Raw genomic sequence first — 18,191 nt, forward strand, 5'->3', positions numbered from 1 at the left:
ATAAAGGAAGTTTTAAGCAGGACCTGAATGTTGCATGTGAATTAAAGAGTTCCTTGGTGTCACCTTCTCACTCAGCAGCAGTATTTTCATAGCTAATTTTGCAACTAAAGACAGAGGTTGTAAACAGCAAAATATATCCTTTGCAGGGATGTTTGGTAAACGTCCTTTGAAACTTCGCATTGACTTAGGAAAAGGGCTCAGAGGAGCTATTCACGTAAAAAATAAATCTGACACAGTTAAAGCAAGGTATGGCCTGGTGGCAGCACAGATTTATAGTGGAAAAATCCCCACATTCAGTATTACTGAGTGGCATCAGACAGAAGTCCAACCTAAGATAATGGAGGGCCTCATCGTTTGAAGTCCTCTTCCCCAATGGGTGAATTCCAATCAGCTGGAGGACTTGTTCTCATCTTCCACACTGGTGCATATTTCTCCTTCTTGGCAACCCGTGCTCGCTCGCTGTTACACAACAGGTCCTGCGACAGACAGAAGTTGTTATTAATAATGTCCCAACACTCAGTACACACAATGCTTTACAGCAGGGTTTCTCCAACAGGGTTCCGTGGCACCCTAGGGTTCCACGAGAGATCACTAGGGGTTCCCTGGGAGAACATGATTTATTTTAAAAAAAATTCAAATTCAGGCAACTTCGCATTAAAGAGGTACATTTCATTCTGTATTTTCAGTTTAAGAACACTGTGAATGCATCTAGACAGGCCTACCCATGAAACGGATATAATAATTTTGTAACGCCTGGCCTGTCTTTGAGCCTGATTGTGGAGGGGTTCCCTGAGGCTTGAAAAATATTTCAAGGGTTCCTCCAGGTTCAAAATGTTGAGAAAGGCTTCTTTACAGAGTGAGAGATCTGTGTCCTGAATGGCTTATGTTCTGGGATTTGACACGATTTTTACCTTCTGTTAGGCATGCTAAGGATTTGTTACCCAGAACAAAGGACCATGGGCAACGGCAACATTTTCACAGGCAGCTGAACAATCAGCCAACTATTTGATTGATAAAATCAACTTTTGGCCATACCTAACCTCTTCATAGGAAGCCACCCATCCTTTCTGCAAAGCTGCAATAACTACATATATGTACGAGTCTTAATGCAGGGTGTTTCAAGCTGGGCTCTGTGGAAGTGTAAAGCTCCACAAGAATTTGATGGGGTTCTGGGAAAGACTTGAGGGCAAAAAAATTAAAAATTCACTCAAACACAGCCCGTTTTCTATCACGAGAGTTTTGCCTCCTGAGCAGGAGTTCCAGTTTTTTTTTAAAAAAATTAACTAACAGGCAGTTTGAAAAGTTTGAAAACTGTTCCAGCACAGCAACATTTTAAGGGGCACAGATTGTCTTTCAGTTACATCAGTCAATAGGTGGTGAGTCTGTAGCCCACCAGATGTTGCAGAATTGGATAGGAAACCCAGCTGTTCTAGCCAGGATTGCTAACAGCGAGGGATGCTAGGAGCAGAGCATCTGTAACATTTGCAACCATTCCAGCTACAGCCATGATCCCACTAACTCTCTGGTCAAATGGGGAACAGAGAAGAACAGAGTCCATTGGAGTTGGGCAGCTAATACCTTCAAATAAATCAATAAAATATTATTATTATTAGAGTTACAGCTGCCCACTCCAAAAGACTCTAATATACAGCAGCAATTTTAGACGGGGGGGAGGGGGGGAGAATGCCATAGCATTTATTTTCCAGCAAGGCCCGTTTGCTCTTAAAAGAAGTATTTTGCCCCATCAGATGGCTGGAATGCCTCTTCCAGAATGGGACATGTTAAGAGGCATCCTCGGACATCCGTTGAGTGTCGTTCCTGCAGCTGATCAGCCAATTCGTGGGGGGTAAAATGGCTCTTTCGGTTCTTAATGAATGAAGCAACCGATCCAACTTCCACGGTGCAGATCCTTGCTGGATCCCATACCTTGGCCATGGCGTTTTTCGTTCTCTCCCACTCTTTGCAATTCTTGTAATCCTTTTTCCACTGGGCGCAGGATGGCGTCTGCCCGTAAGTGTAGTAATTATGGTATAGATTCCGGATGCTCCGGCACAGCTTCCATTCAGACCAGTAATCTGCGCAAGCTCGGGGGGGCTGTCAGACAAACACGCAAAACACAGCAAGCAGCGCCTGCTCGTTGGCACCGTTCGCCATTGTGTTAAAAGACTCGCCATCTGAGGTTTGCCCAGATCAGAAGAAATCCTGCAGTGCACAGACTGATTCCATCCTGACATGCCTAACTCTAGGAAGCTTCGTCCAGTTTCGCCTCCTTTCTCTGTTCCAACGTACTTTATTGATTAGTCAATTGACCATATCCTAACTTTCTCACTCTCTGCCTCAATATTTACCCAATTTGGCACTTGCTGGTCTCATACTGTTCTTATGCTTCCCTAGACTATTAACTTTTCTATTTTATTTTACTGTAATTTCTTCGTCTGATTGTTGTGAGCTGCAGAGAATCGGTGAGAGTCGGGCAGCGTACAATTTTAACGAATGATTTATAAATATATCAATCCTAATATATTTATTATTGTGTTAGAATAATAGCAATTTATAATTAATACAGTTTAGAAGGTTTAAATATCAATGTAATATAAAATATAAGCGGACGTTATAATATAATTCAAAGTAATTAGTTTTCAGAAAGCCATCTCCAAACTTTGACGTTCCCACGGGCATCGGAGAGCTCGCTCTAATGGGTGGGCGGGCTGCTAAATCCCGGAGAAATTCAATAGTAGGCTGCCTTCACACCACACGCAAACTCCCGTGTCATGCATTCGCACGACCCGCGAACTACACCCCGAGAAAGGATTTTCCTTCCTATTGGTTCAAGGGATGACCCCCCAATTCCTAGTTTTTCATTATTAGTCAAGGATTATGGGGTGATTCTGACCCGGGATGCTCACCCTCCAAAACGCCTCACCCGCCATCGCGCGGCCTCCGCCACAATGGAGGAACGACCCAGCAGGGGCGGAGCTTCTGGCCTGTCGCCCCGCCCTCCGGATGGGCGGGGATGGGCGCCGATTGGACCTTTAGAGGGACCCAAGGGCTGCAGTCAGTAGCACGTAGCCATCGCTTCCGGTTCCCCGGTGTAGTGAAAAAGCGACCTCTGGATGGGCGGGGCAGGCGTCGATTGGATCGCAGGGGAACTCAGGGCTACAGCCAGTAGTGCGTATACGCCGCTTCCGGTTCCCAGACGGAGCTGAAAAGGTCCTCCATGTGCGGGGTTAAAACAAAAACAAAAAGGAAGAGGGTTTCGGTTCGACTTTTTTCCAGTCTGACGGTTTGGGAGTGCTATGGCCGTGCTGGCTGGGCTTTCTGGGAATTGTAGTTGCACGGGGGGAAGGCTCACATTGGAAACCACGTTTAAACATAGCCGCAGTTTTATTGCCCGTTTTTAATTGGTTCGGGTCAGAACGTTAGAGAGATTCACCACCCACCCCCCCACCCACCCCCTTTAAAGCAATGCAATTTGGCCTTTGGAATGACCAGTCTTTCCCCATCTGAACTTCACAATGGCTGGGGATTCTGGGTTTCGAAACCCCGACCTGTATAAAAAATGCAGATTGGGGAAAGCAGCAATAGATTATCAGCGGTGTTCGTCCTGATGTCCTTTTGCTGTTTTCATCGGCCATCTTGACCCCGAGCTATTTGGTTGTCTAACTTAGCTGGGTTACGTGCGCTCTTTATTTCCTTACTTTTGTGCACAATTTTGTTTCTATAGCACTCCTAAGGGTGATTTTGTTTGTTTTGTTTTCAAACATGGGTGGGCCACAAAATCCTATTTCAGCATTTGAAAAAACATCTGTAGATCATTACATCTGGGGAACAGCGTGAAAACCTTCAAGTTTTATAAAGCTGTTCCTGGAAGAGGGCAACTAAGGCTAGGGAACGGTGTTTTTTTTTTAAATTCTTTTAAGACAATTGTATGGTGGAATAGAAATCTCCCAAAACAGCTCTACGTGCGTGGGAAAAATTGCTCTCCTTTCCCAACACGCACACACTTTCAATTGATCTCATTCCTTATCTTGCCACCTATTGTATCATACCATTACACATTCTAGGGTAGAGAAACACTTAGAGGTAATCCTTGACTTACAACCACAACTGGGACTAGAACTTTGGTTGCTAAGCAATGTGGCTGTTAAGCGAGGCATCACGTGACTGTGCCTGATTTTACGACCCTTTTCCTGTGGTCGTTAAGTGAATTGTATGGTCATTAGGTGAGTCCAGCTTCCCCTATAGATTTTGCTTGTTGGAAGCTGGCGGGGGAAGGTTGCAAATGGGTAATCGCATGACCCTGGGATGCTGCAACCATTGTAAATATATGCCAGTTACCAAGTGCCTGAATTTCGATCACGGGACTGTGGGGAACACCATGACGGTCGTAAGTGTGAGGACCGGCCGTAAGTCACTTTTTCCAGCGCCATTGTAACTTCGGACGGTCGCTAAATGAACGGTTGTATGTTGAGGACTACCTGTATAAAGTTGGCTGCACACTATCAGCATGTTTCAGCTTAGCTCCACAGCCCTTTTTGAATAAAGATTCCCAACGCATTTCAGAATGACCAAATAAAGAGAAGCAGGCAAGAAAAAAACACTGCGCTGTTGCCTACACTTGTCACTGGACCAAAATAAAACCTATTCACCAGGAACGGAAAGTTCGCCAAGCTTCTTTTCGGCTCAGTAATTAATGTTCTGTTATGGCCCTCTTTGTAGGCATAAAACAGGGGTACAGATCCAGCTTTAAAATATGTTTGCGTCCAAGACCACCACCACCCCTCCCCAGTCCTACAAAATCCGACTGACCTAAATTGAATCTTGCTTCAGTTCTCACGGATGAGATTGCGTACTTGGTAACAAACCAGCTTTATTGCTGCAGAGAAAGCCGTTACACAAATACTGCTCTGTTCTCCTAAAAGGAGAATGGGTGGCTGGGGAAGTGGGCGATGATAGCTTGCCCCCCAAGTCATCCGTCCCCCATGGCAGTGGAGTCACTCTGCTTCGCAGGAGGGCGAAAGCAGGGCCCGGCTTAGAGCCGAACTCTCCCAAACCCGCTTCTTAGAAGGCGCTCTTCGTTAGGGCAGCTCCACTTTCTTAACATGAGAATGCAACTTCAGAACCTGATCTTCACTTCCTGCTGAATGTATTAATGTGTCCCACTGAAAACAAGCAGTCTTGCCAGAAATGCTACATGGTTATTTTATTGTCTTCTGACCGCAGAATTTAGGGTTTTCTTCCTTTCTTGCGCAGGGACTGGCCTTCTCCAGAAAATGCAACGAAACGGCTTCCAGCGTCATCCTGAGAAAACGGAGCAAAGGGTGGGAAAGATTATTTGGACTGGTTTAATTGTTTTCTGGAACCGCACTCACCAAGCCAAAAGGGCCTTCTTCAAATGCCGTTAGGAAGTCTGATTCTCAAGCTGATGGAGGATCCAGATTTATTCCGGGGATGGATAATTAAAAAAAACAACACAGAAAAGCTTGCACAAAATTTCTGGGGATTTTCAGAGTTTGGCTCGCAAGCTACCTAACATAACCATAGCATCTGAAGATTTCTGTTGATTTCGTTTGAAAAAAGGCATCGGATTTTTTTTTTTTTATGCAATATGTTATGACCATCTAGATCAAGGTTTCTCAACCAGGGTTCCAGGGTTCCCTAGAGGTCACCAGGGGTTCCCTGGAAGATCATGATTTAATAAAAAATTTATTTCAAATTCGGGCAACTTCACACAAAAGAGGGAAGTTTCATTCTTTATTTTTAGTTTAAGAACACTGTCAATGCAGAGAGACAGGCCTACCCATGAAACGAATAGAATAATTTTGTAACTTTCTGGCCTATATTTGAGCCTGAATCTGCAGGGGTTCCCCGAGGCCTGAACAATATTTCAAGGGTTCCTCCAGGGTCAAAAGGCTGAGAAAGGCTGGTTTAGAGTTTTAAGATGGGGGGGGCTTACAAATCCAATAATCAAACAAACAAGGCATCTAACTTGAATTTTAAAAAAAGCAAACACAGAAAAGACTCTCACCACATTTTTTGAGATGCTTGTTTCTTTTTTCTAATCTCTTTGGCTTCTTGGAAAATGATACATTGCTGGTGTTTATAACGTGATCTGTAAGACGCCACAATAATCAGCTACGAATTCTCTGGCTGGTTTGGGCCTCACAGAAGGGTTGCACGTATTTGAGTTCACAATCTGCCTTGCTGAGATCCAGCTAAAAAGTCCCTATCCAGCTTCACTCACCTCTTCTATTTTCTTGACCAGCGGCCGAGAATTTCGAATGAATGTGATCTTGCCGATTTTGAAGTCGTAATTTGGAATGCCCCTGCAAAAGGAGGGAGAAAATGTATCCGTTCAGAAAGGCAAAATCAAGCAAAAGGTTTAATTAAGTCGATTTTGCGACCGAGAGGTTATACCACAACTTGTGATGTTTTTACTAATTCGTTTTTTTTGTTCTGTGATTCTGGATATTTTAACACATTGAGATTTTACTGTGTTTTGTAAGCCCACATAAGTCACGAGGACGCGGGCAGGCACATGCATTTTCAAAATCAACCAGGAAATAAACAAAGACAATCACTGGATTCTCACAACACTCTACTCTTTTGACCACCTCACCCTATTTTAGCCTTGCTCAGCATAATGTGCGAACCCAGCCAATATGGGCACAGCATTCTGCCTCAGCTTAAGGGGTTGTACAAAGCCAGCCACTGTGGTTATTAACATGGTTTGTGGCCCAATGCATTGGGCAAACCCAGCCCACTATGACTTATATATTAAACCAGGCCTAAATAAACCATTTTCTTAATCTGTTCAATTGTGTCCAGTTCTTGGAGACTGCCTGGACTAGCCCCTGCAGTTTTCCTGGCAAGTTTTTTCAGAAGTGGCTTGCCATTGCCTCCTTCCTGGGGCTGAGAGGGAGTGACTGGCCCAAGGTCACCCAGATGGCTTCGTGCCTAAAGTAGGACTAGAACTCACAGTCTCCCAGTTTCTAGCCTGGTGCCTTGAACCACGACACCAAAGTGGCTTCTTGCAATGAGCAAACCAGGCCATTGGCAAAAACGATAACCATCTAAGCGAACTGTGGTGGAAGGAAACAAAGAACTACTTCAGGGGGCCAACCAACCGTCGGATGTCTCCTGGTTTAATTGGAGAGGGACTTGGTTCAACCCCCTTCTTTTTTCCATCCAGCCTGTTCCCAGATCCAGAAAATGCCTAAGGGAAGAAGGGGGAAAAAAATTCACCGTTTAAGTCTGTGTTTGCCAAGGGTGCCATCAAAACTCAACTGAATAGATTTAAAACTGATTTAATCCAAAAATTCCCTGAAGCCAATCTCCAAAGAAATGAAAGGTGGAGCGTCAAAGATCACCTTTTTGCTTTTCCTTACAAGCACTCAAGAGTTTACAGTCCAACAGGGGTCAACTTTAACCTTTAATTATCAACATAGGCAAGCCTTATCTCAATAAAGAGACTTACACGGAATCCCAGGTCACTCACATAACCGCTGTGATCTGCTTCAACATCCTAGGAAGCAAGAGGAGAAATAAACAAAGCTATTTTATCATGACTTCAGTCTGTAGAATAAGTAGTTTGGAATATTCCTCAAGAAGAATTTGCTCTGTTAGGCTTATCACGAGCTCTGTTTCCAACCTGGGTGCTGCTGGGGATACAGATAGTCCTCAACTTACGACTGTACGTTTAACGACGGTCTAAAGTTACGACAGCCTCAAAATGTGTGCTTCATGGCCTGCAAAGCACTTCCAAGCGTCGCAAAACATGGCACCCCCCACCCCCCCCCCACAGTAACATGATCACATTTTGGGCACTTGGCAACCGGCTCACGTTTAGGACCAGGTGCAGTGTCCTGTGGCCATGTGATAGCGCTTTGCGATGTTATTTGCCGTTTTCCATCAAAAAATCCCTATCGGGGAAGCTGGATTTGCTTACCAACCATGGTGATTCGCTTAATGACCTGTCATTTGCTTAACAGCCACTGTAAAAATGGTTGTAAAATCAGGTCAAGTCATGTGGTACTCCACTTACGACTACAACGACTTACAATGGAAATTCTGATCCCAATTATGGTCGTAAATTGAGGACTACCCATATAGCCAAAGGAATATAACCTCTAAACTGGAGGTTTAAGTAAGCTTGGAATAACCCTGAGATTCATCACGGCACAAATGAATCTTTTGAAAAATCCAGCGTCCCATAAACGTGCCAAGTGGCTAGGCTGTGATGCGGAGAATGGAGTTGGATCAGCTGATCCAACAGAGAGAAGCATTCTGCGCCGGTCCCGTGTTTCACAGGGCTTTCAATTCTTCAGACATTTTGAATATATGGAGTCCTGGGTGCTCTCTGAGCCTTGTTGTTTTCTTGCAGACGTTTCATTGCCAGACTAGGCAACATCTTCAGTGAATATAAAACGGATCACGACTTCTTTCAAGTGAAGGGGAGGGGGTGGGGGGGCGGGGAGAAAGAAGCAAGGAGCCAACAACACAACAAGCAGCAACTTACAGCAGACTCCTCGTGAGGCGTTTGTCTTTCTGGCTCTTTGTAACCCAAAGGTGCATCAAAGTCCACCTGAATTAAGTCAATGCAACACAAACATTACAGCCAGTTCACAATCATCAAGCCACCCTTATTACAAGTTGTTTACAAACCCAATCTACTTACAACAGTGTTTTTCAATCTCAGCAACTTAAAGTTGCTGAGACTGAGAAACACTGATTTACAGACCGCTTGTTAGAAGGCTTTGCCAGACAGTTTATTTTGTTAGAGAATTTTCAGCAGAGGAGGGCTGGATTCCTACTAGGTCAGAGTCTGCTTTCTTCCATCTGGGCCTGCATGGTACATCAACCCTGCCAGGGGCTAAGCCTGAGTCGACAAGATGGAGATCGCCCATCTCTGACTTACATTCATGTCGCATTCAATGATGGACACGGCTTTGTCAGGCTTGGTCTCCATGACTCGAAGTTCATAGATCTGAAAGAAAGAAAGAAAGAAAAAGCATGAAGAACAGGGTGTTTGGGCATCTTTACCACCCCTTAAAAGTAGCTTGGTTCCAGGTCACATGACTGGGAAGGAAGGAGGAGGGGCTTAGAACAGAGGAGTGGCCAGCAACCCAAGCCCCTCCCATAGGGATGAATTTTCTGGATTTTCCTCCCTGCAGCTCCTTGCCAGTTCTGGCCCATTTTCAGACTTGTTTTTATTTATTTTTTGCCCATTTCCAATCCAATTTAGTCCTGTACTCGGGCATTTTCAAAGAGTTATCCTGCCAACAGATCGATGCCCCAGCCTTGCCCTATAATTCGGTTTCGTTGGAAAGGATTAAAAAGCACATAAAAAGGGTCTCGAAAGCAGTTTTAACAAGCGAGTCATGCTATAGCGCCCTTAACTGTTTTGACGGCCCCCTCCCAGCTCTGATTAAAACTGGGATGATCCTCACCCCTACCCACGGGCGTCGGAGCAGGAGGGCCACAAATGACAGCAGGTCCCATTTTCAACCTTGCACTGGACACAGCAACACAAACGCGCCTATCGTCACACACGTGTCACCATTTTGAGGTGGCTGTGCTTTGTTACAGAGGCCGTTGCGCTCAACTCTCCACGACTGGGAGTTAATCCTGCTTGCAACACTGACCGTGTGCTTGAAAATCCCCTTGCAGAATTCACTGTAAATGTAGGCACAATTACCTTCTCATTGTAGTTGATGGCAATGACGTCTCCAGTGGTCAGGCAAGCAAAATTTCGGAGCGCGTTTTCCAATCTTCAGAGAACGTTAAAGGGAAAGATAGATACCTTCCAGTCGCAGTATAAAGGTGAGGCAACCCCTTTGGGATTTTGACCAGCAGCTGGTTTAAATGCTACCCTGTTGTGTCTGGCCTCACTCTTTCGCTCTTCAAGGGAAAGTTGGGAAGCATGGAAATCGTTGAACAGACTGCTCACGGGCACAAGATCCAGAGATACTCTGAGCAAATGGGGCTACCCGGTGGCCTCTGCCCTTTGTGACTGTGGAGACATGCAGACAACAACACACATGTACACCTGTCCTCTGTGCCCCGATCAATGCACATTTGAGGACCTCATGACAGCGCGACAGAACGCAAGTAATGGTGCCCGTTTCTGGGCAAGATCTGTTTAACTTTTATATATTTTAACTTCCGTATTTTAAATTCTATGTTTACAGTACGCCTTATTTTAATTGTGATGCTTCTGGCACGAATAAATAAATAAATGGGAAAACAGCCAATCAGGACATTTTGTCAAATTTTATCACCGCCCATCTCCCCCTAAGGACATGTATGTAGCAGGGTCCTCTTATTTTTGTTTCTCAAAAGAGTGGCTTAATTTCCTAGAGATTCTCATCATGGGTTATCTGTGGAGGGTCAGGTGAACGTTGGCAGCAAATCTGAGCTGAAAATTCTGTCTCTAGCTATTTCCCCTCAAGCTGGTGCCTATAAACCTTCGGTAGCTATAAAAACAAGGACCTCCCCATAGGCGTATTTTTTAAATCTGTTTTTGGACGGTCTACAGGGGTCCTTTCATTCTATGTATGTGTAATAGGTAGAAGGAAGGATCTTGAGGAACAGGGGGAAGAACTGCTACTGAGACAACGGTCAGATAAAAGAAACCGAAGTCCAGGCCAGAACTGTAACCCGAGAAAACGTCTCAGGCAAGACCATACCTAGTCCTCATGAAGACAAAGGGAGGGAGGGGGAAGCCCATTCAGACTTGAAAGGTTCTGTTACTATAATTTTATAATAAAAGTAGTATTAGCCTGCGTGGCTTCTTTCCCCACATCCACGTTTAGAAGCAAAGCGCTTCAGCTCCAATCAACCAGGCTGTTCCCTCTTGAAGGACAACCCAAAAAGGATACACTGCTTTAGGGTTGGTGATGTCAAGGAAATCAGGACTTTGGGGCTGAAATTTGGAGTAGGTGGCTACTTGAAGGTTGACACTTTCCACCTGCACCAGGCCCCCTTCCTCCAGGAGAAGGTTCTGCATCATCTTGGAAAAGAAGCACAGCCAAACTCATTTCAAGCAAGGCACGAAGTTCAACACATTTTTCTGATGATGTTTGCAAACAGCAACAATGGGAGTGGGAAGAACGGATAACAAAGAGGATTGCGACAGCCAGAGAGGAGAAATTAATCTTTCTTTACTTTTTCCCCATGGATGCCCACCCCCACCAGACTCTCCAGATCAAATCTTTTTACTAAAAAAAGGTCTCAAAACTGAGATCTGGGGAAAATACATTGGTGAAATAGACAAGGAAGGCCAGGAGGCTATAGAAACTGACTGACTACCACTTCCCTCATCTGCTGTCTTACTGCTGTGTAAGGTTAAGATAAAGGTAAAGGTTTCCCTTGACGTAAAGTCCAGTCGTGTCCGACTCTAGGGGGCGGTGCTCATCTCCGTTTCTAAGCCTTAGAGCCGGCGTTGTCCAGAGACACTTCCGGGTCATGTGGCCAGCATGACGACACAGAATGCCGTTACCTTCCCGCCGAAGCGGTACCTATTGATCTACTCACATTTGCATGTTTTCGAACTGCTAGGTGAGCAGGAGCTGGGATTAACAACGGGAGCTCACCCCGCCGCGCGGTTTCGAACCGCCGACCTTCCGATCGACAGCTCAGCGGTTTAACCCGCAGCGCCACCGCGTCGCTGTGTAAGGTTAAAGACCCCCAAAAGGACCGTCACAAAATACACATTTGAGTGTGAACAGCTTTGGGTTTTTTTAAATTGAAAGTGGTATACACGTGTATAAATCAATCAACCCCACCCACATTAAGTAAGCCACTTTAATGAACCCAACCAATGGTTTAGGAGCAAGAAACCTGTTGAGTATCATATGCTCTCATCACTACACTAAACAGGCAAGGATTTTGGACACTGTGTGAAACAGCACGCAGACAATTCCACATTGCCTAAGAGATCCAGAAGGCACTATACTGAGGAATGCCGAACCAGATGTACAGTAGATTATTTAAAAATGGAACTTCTTATGATAAAATGAATCTTGCCACATATTTGATCTGAGGACTGTATCTCTAATTTAATCGAACAAAACCATCCACTTACCCAGTGTGGAAGGTAACAAATGCCTTCATCAGCCACAAATTCAAGCACACCGCAGTGAGTCATCCGGTCTGAATTTTTATTAGTCAGTTTAAACAACATCGGGTAGGTGATATTAAGCCGACCTAGTGGGAACAAGAGGAGAAAACCTGCGGGTTACAGTATATCAAAGGAGATGTTCTTGAAGCTCGCAGAAAATCCCTTGGACTGCTTCTGAAGAACTTCAAGGCCAAGGTTTAATTGATCCAAAATGCCATCGTTAAGATTTCACCAGGCCATTGAAGATGGACATGAGAATCAGCCAGGCCAAAATACCAGGTGTAGAGGGTAAAGATGACCACCTTCATGGAGATATGCAGGAACCATTTCCTAGGCAGAAGGGGATGAAGCATTTCTAAAATTCAGAATGTCCAGATAACATTTAGAAGCAGCTCAGTCAGATGCCTCCCTAATTCACTGAACTTTAAGAAGGAGAATGAGGAGGTCCTGCACAATCAGGCTTGTACGATTCTGTTATTGTATCCAATCTCAATAAAGTCGTTTTAGCCTTCCTGTGGAGTTGATTTCCCTGTCTGGTCTACCTAGCAGGGCTGACACCATCCATCTCTCCTTGAATGGTTTTCAGTTGGTGGTTTTAAATTTGTTTAAACTTTAAGAATTGCTTTGCCCCACCCTTCCTCCTGCTCCTTTTTAAAAAAAGTTTCTTTGAGACTGCAGATGGGCAGTCTTTGTGCAAAAGCTGCCACATGAGTTGTTTTGGCTGAAGAGTGGGAGAACAGTCCTTTAAAGAAATAGATGTGCAACCAGAGAACATCAAGTATGAAAACACATTAAAGATACTCAATAGGTAAATAGTTATTACTTACTGAGTTGATCCAAAGCAGAGGGTGGCATAATTACTGTGGGAAAAGGCAAAACAATAATCAGGGAAAAATGTTAGGAAAAACAGATCGCAAGTGGCAAAGAAAATCAATCCCAGACATTTCAATCACAATTCCAATCACTGCAATTGTTTCACCAACAGTGAACACATTTAAAAGATATCTGGGTAGCTTTTCTCAACCTAGTACTTTCCATAAGTCTCAACAGCACAACCACACTGGCTTGAAATTCTGGAAACACCATCTGTAATATTTGGAAACAACAGACTGAAAGGGCTATCCAAATTATCTTAAGAAAAGCAGAACCATCTCTGCAAATAACAAGATTAGGCCAAATTCCCTACAAAGTCATTTTAGCTTAGCATAATCACAGAGATTTTCCTTCAATTACTACCCATCTATGATAAAGTGAGGGAAAAAAAGCAGAGCCACCAAGTAAGACATGTTTTTTATCATGATTGATAGATAACCTTTATTACAGTCACTGTCTGGCAAGTGAGAAAATTGGCTTCATAAAAGTATAGAACAACATCACACAAGGTGCCATGGCATGAGTAAAGAAAACAAATATTCTCTAGAGAGGATAATAAAATGCCTAAAATGTTTCTAAAACCTCAATAAAAATGCATAAAAGTTTCCTACAACGCATAGAGATACCTAGATACTAAAAATAAAACCTAGGTAATAGAGAAACAAACAGCTAATCGATTAATAAAAACACAGAGAGTCCTCAACTTACAACCATTCATTTAGCAACCGCTTGAAGTTACGATGGCACTGAAAAGTGACTTACGATTGGTCCTCGCATTTATGACTGTCACAGCATCCCTGTGGTCACATGATCAAATTCAGGCACTTGGCAACCGGCTTGCAGTTATGACAGTTGCAGCACTCGGGGGTCACATGATCACCATTTGCACCCTACCCGGCCAGCTTCCAACAAGCAAAGTCAATGGGGGAAGCTGGATTTGCTTAACGACCATGGCGATTTGCTTAACAACCGCAGCAAAAAAGGTTATAAAATCGGGTGTGACTCTCTTAACAACCACCTTGCTTAGCAACAGAAGTTCCAGTCCCAGTTGTGGTTGTAAGTCAAGGACTACCTGTAATATGGGTGTAAAACAATGCTATACATTCTTATGTGGGATATAGAACCTGGCATCAGCTGCAATGAACATTCTTTAGGTCAAGAGGTGAAACCAGGCTCCCTGCCAGGCTCCAGAAGTAGCACAGACAAGGAAACAGGATGTTCCCGCAGGACAACAGCTCAGGGACACACCCAGTTGGTTGGCAAACAGGTAGGACAGGAGGCCCAGCACTCATGAAGAAATGCTGACCTTCTTAACCAGAGCACAAGGCCAGGTTATCCAATCATGCTGAAAGAGATAAATCACGTTCCCAGCAAACACTGGATCGTAAACAGATTTACAAGCTTCGGAGGCTGCATTTAGTATAAGCTGGTCAATTCTGAAAATGAATTAGGCAACGGAGGATATGGCTATTAATGTCTAATAGCCATGCTGACTCTAGGTTATTTTTAAGATCGGAGGCACTGCATCTCTTAATAGCAGTTGCATAGAAAATTGTTAGAAATCACTCTGAGAGGCTGGTAAACCGAAGCGCTTTTAGGAAAACACAAATGGAAGCTCCGTAAATAATGCATCTCTGTATTTATTAAGTCCAGCAGCCAAGTTTATTATGAAAGCAGTTTCCATAATAAAAGTATTTTTTTTAAAAGTCTTAGTGTGGTAGTGTGCTTTGCTTAGAAAGTAGTACCATCCTATAGCATCCCTGATTTCCTATGACATACAAGGAGCACCCTTGTGCAAGTATCTGGCTTGTGGGCTCCGATTGACATCTGGGGTGCTGGACAAAACAACCCATGAGCCTGATCCAGCTTCAGGGCTCTTCTTAGGGTCTCATCCTCAAGATCGGTAGCTGACTTTTTTTGCGCCCAAACAGGGGTTTCCAATGCACAACGGTGTCAACAATCAGCTCTTTCCACCCTAAATTGAGAAACTGATAGGAAGAAAGCTGGAGGTGGGGGGGGAGGGGGAAACCAAGGACAGATTCTTGTGGAAAGACCACCTGCTTGATTTTATACTGGGGGAAAAAAAAGCACTCCTCAACCAAGCAGATAGTTCAGCTCAGCGGTTGTTAAAACCGTTTGGCCCAATTACCCCTTTTCCCAGTCTTGAATAACGCCAATACCCCTCTCCCCCAAAACAGACTCTGTTGATTTACACAAGCACCTCAGGCAGTGGCTGTCACAAACTGGATTCTCACAAACACACCATTATAAATTGCTCCATTAACCCCCACGATGTGCCCAAATCACCCACTTGGATAATTACCCCCAGTTGAAGAACTACTGGCTTAGTTCAACGTATCCAAAATGCCCAAAATTTGAGTCATGAAAGAATAAGCTGCCTAACTCCGGCTTAGCCTGCAAAGCGATGGGCAGATGCTCACGTATTGAAAAGGGGGAGGCTTGAGCCAGGAACGCTTCACGTTATTTCAGATGCTACCTACAGACCAAATAGTTCGACTGCCATTTCAGAGGCTAACTCTGCAGCCTACCAAAGGAGGGAGAAATTAAAACAAAACATAACAACGCATACTTTTTCCGCCCTTCTCCACATCTGATCTGTCGTTCGGGCCAGCAAGCATGGAGACGGAGAAACAGCGGTACTGGGTGGAGAAGCGATTCTGGAACACGCGGGGAATTGGGTGGTCAAACATGTTGAAGGAAAACTGGGGGGAGGAGGAGAGAAATACAGAAGGCGTAAGAGGAGAAATATCAGAATAAATTGGACAGAATTTCCCCCCTTTAATAGAAATCCCATCCTGTCTCTGCCCCACATTTGGTTACGGGGAAAAGACGGCTCAGACCTCCATTCCACCCCTGATTCTTTTAAAAGAAGTTCATGCCCTGCTCTGAATCCTTGCCACTTCTTGTTTTAAGGCCAAAATGTAGAAGCAGTGAAAGACTTCGTATTCCTAGGTGCAAAGATTACTGCAGATGGTGACTGCAGTCAGGAAATCAGAAGACGCGTAATGCTTGGGAGAAGAGCAATGACCAATCTCGATCAAAGAGTTAAGAGCAGAGACATCACACTGACAACAAAGGTCCGCATAGTTAAAGCAATGGTGTTCCCCGTAGTAACATATGGCTGCGAGAGCTGGACCATAAGGAAGGCTGAGCGAAGGAAGATCGATGCTTTTGAACTGTGGTGTTGGAGGAAAATTCTGAGAGTGCCTTGGACGGCAAGAAGATCAAACCAGTCCATCCTCCAGGAAATAAAGCCAGACTGCTCACTTGAGGGAATGGTATTAAAGGCAAAACTGAAATACTTTGGCCACATAATGAGAAGACAGGACACCCTGGAGAAGGTGCTGATGCTGGGGAGAGTGGAGGGCAAAAGGAAGAGGGGCCGACCAAGGGCAAGGTGGATGGATGATATTCTAGAGGTGACGGACTCGTCCCTGGGGGAGCTGGGGGTGTTGACGACCGACAGGAAGCTCTGGCGTGGGCTGGTCCATGAAGTCACGAAGAGTTGGAAGCGACTAAACGAATAAACAACAACTTGTTTGAAAAGTCCACCCTCTTCTTCAGGAGGAGGATTCCGGATCCTTTCTCAACACAGCTAGCCAAAAAACCAGCAGGAAACCTTGGTGGGGCAGCAACTTATTAAACATTTGAATAACCCAAGATGAATAAGGCAACTCTCACATTACGATGTGAAATATATACATTAAACGGCCACACAGACAGAAGGCAGCCAACTGAAGAAGGCTCTGAGACCCCTCCCAAGTCCCCCAACTCTGGCAAGGGGGACGGGATGGGAACTGCCCCCCACCTGTTTTGCAGAGGAAAGGGTGCATGTGGCAGGAGGGGAGGATGGGTTTTGTAGTCCACCCATCCTGGATGGGATCTGTACTCCACCCTGCCCAGATGGGGTCTGTAGCCCAGCCCCTGGATGGGATTTGCAGTCCACCCCGCCTGGATGGGATTAATAGTCCCCCCACCTACCTGGGGTCTGTAGCCCACCCCGCCTGGATGGGATTTATAGCCCACCACTCCTGGATGGGGTTTTGTAGTCCACCCCTCCCAGGTGAGCGTCTGCAGCCCACCCCCCAGGATGCGGTTTGTAGTCCACCCCGCCTGGACGGGGTTTTGTAGTCCACAACCCATGGGTGGGGTTTGTAGTCCATTCTGCCCGCCTGGGGATTTGTAGTCCGCCCCTCCCGGATGGGATTTGTAGTCCACCCCCCCGGAGGGGGCCCAGCTTCTGATAACCGAGGTCCCTTCCAGCCAGATGAGTCTGCATTTTCCCTCCCTGCGAGCTCTGCCTCTCCCTCGGTCCCGCTCTGGACCGGGGTGCCCCGAGGCCAGGAAGGGGGGGTCTCCCTGTGGCCTGTACCATGATGGCGACGCCTGCTTCTGCCGCCCCTCACAGCCGGCCAGGCGTCCCCCCGAAAGCCGGCAGCCGCCGAGCCGCTTCTCTGCTCTTCGTCCCGTCAGGAAGCCTCCCGCGGGACGCGCGGAGCCGCTCTTCGGCCTAGGCCCAGGCTCTGCCCCGAGGGACCCCCAAATCGGCCCCTCCTGGGGAGCAAACAGGGATCAGCCGCCCCCTCGGAGTACGGGACGCTTCTGCGGGGCAGAGCAGGCAGGCAGCCGAAGAGCCGCGGAGAAACTAGGCTTCCCAGAATGCAGTTCGAGCCACCGGTCCGGTTCTTATTGTCTTCCGAGTGTGTGCAAACGGCTAGAGCGACTCTATAAAACTATCCCTTCTTTCCATTACAGTCAAAGCAATAGAGCATCTTTAAGATACCCTGGAATACAGGCATACACTTAGCCATGCACGATGTCTTTCCTCATAAGGCGCCTAGGCTTGCTTTAGGTGTTTATCAACCCAGCAAGACCGTGGGGAACGTTAAAGAGCAGGGAATGCCCTTACCCAACATGGCGGCCACCAATTTGCCCTGGCTCTGTTCCCCCCCCCTTCTGAAAGGAAACAAAATGGTGGTCGGCCCTCCTGGCCCAAGAGTTGGGAAGTATTGCGTTACAATAACTACTACCGGTAATGTTTCTTTTTATTTCTTTTCATTTAATTAGTTCAAGCCCTGGGAAGGGACGGGACGTGCTCTCATCCCCGCTCCGAGATTATCTTCAAGCACCTTTTCCCGCCCCCCTCACCCCGCACATGGGAATAATGCTCTTGGGA

The 18,191-nt window shown here is 45.7% G+C and overlaps 3 protein-coding genes across 3 annotated transcripts in view; all 3 read right to left on the reverse strand.

Moving 5' to 3' along the window:
* The window catches only part of LOC134505632 (protein HIRA), a 121,959-nt gene that overhangs the window by 44,033 nt on the left and 59,735 nt on the right, over positions 1 to 18,191 (reverse strand). The window lies entirely within an intron of this gene.
* C15H22orf39 (chromosome 15 C22orf39 homolog) lies at positions 252 to 2,977 on the reverse strand. Its single transcript, XM_063315511.1, has 3 exons — positions 2,907 to 2,977; positions 1,927 to 2,094; positions 252 to 476 (listed from the first exon to the last, which is right to left on the reverse strand). The coding sequence occupies exons 1-3, from the start codon at positions 2,928 to 2,930 to the stop codon at positions 348 to 350; spliced, it is 321 nt and encodes a 106-aa protein (XP_063171581.1). The 5' UTR covers positions 2,931 to 2,977; the 3' UTR covers positions 252 to 347.
* UFD1 (ubiquitin recognition factor in ER associated degradation 1) lies at positions 4,851 to 17,585 on the reverse strand. Its single transcript, XM_063315419.1, has 12 exons — positions 17,388 to 17,585; positions 15,585 to 15,717; positions 12,949 to 12,981; positions 12,086 to 12,207; positions 10,881 to 11,011; positions 9,698 to 9,770; positions 8,918 to 8,986; positions 8,519 to 8,584; positions 7,478 to 7,525; positions 7,128 to 7,216; positions 6,245 to 6,326; positions 4,851 to 5,301 (listed from the first exon to the last, which is right to left on the reverse strand). The coding sequence occupies exons 1-12, from the start codon at positions 17,388 to 17,390 to the stop codon at positions 5,227 to 5,229; spliced, it is 924 nt and encodes a 307-aa protein (XP_063171489.1). The 5' UTR covers positions 17,391 to 17,585; the 3' UTR covers positions 4,851 to 5,226.

This window comes from Candoia aspera, chromosome 15 (genome assembly GCF_035149785.1).
Source record: "Candoia aspera isolate rCanAsp1 chromosome 15, rCanAsp1.hap2, whole genome shotgun sequence".
Classification (NCBI taxonomy): domain Eukaryota; kingdom Metazoa; phylum Chordata; class Lepidosauria; order Squamata; family Boidae; genus Candoia; species Candoia aspera.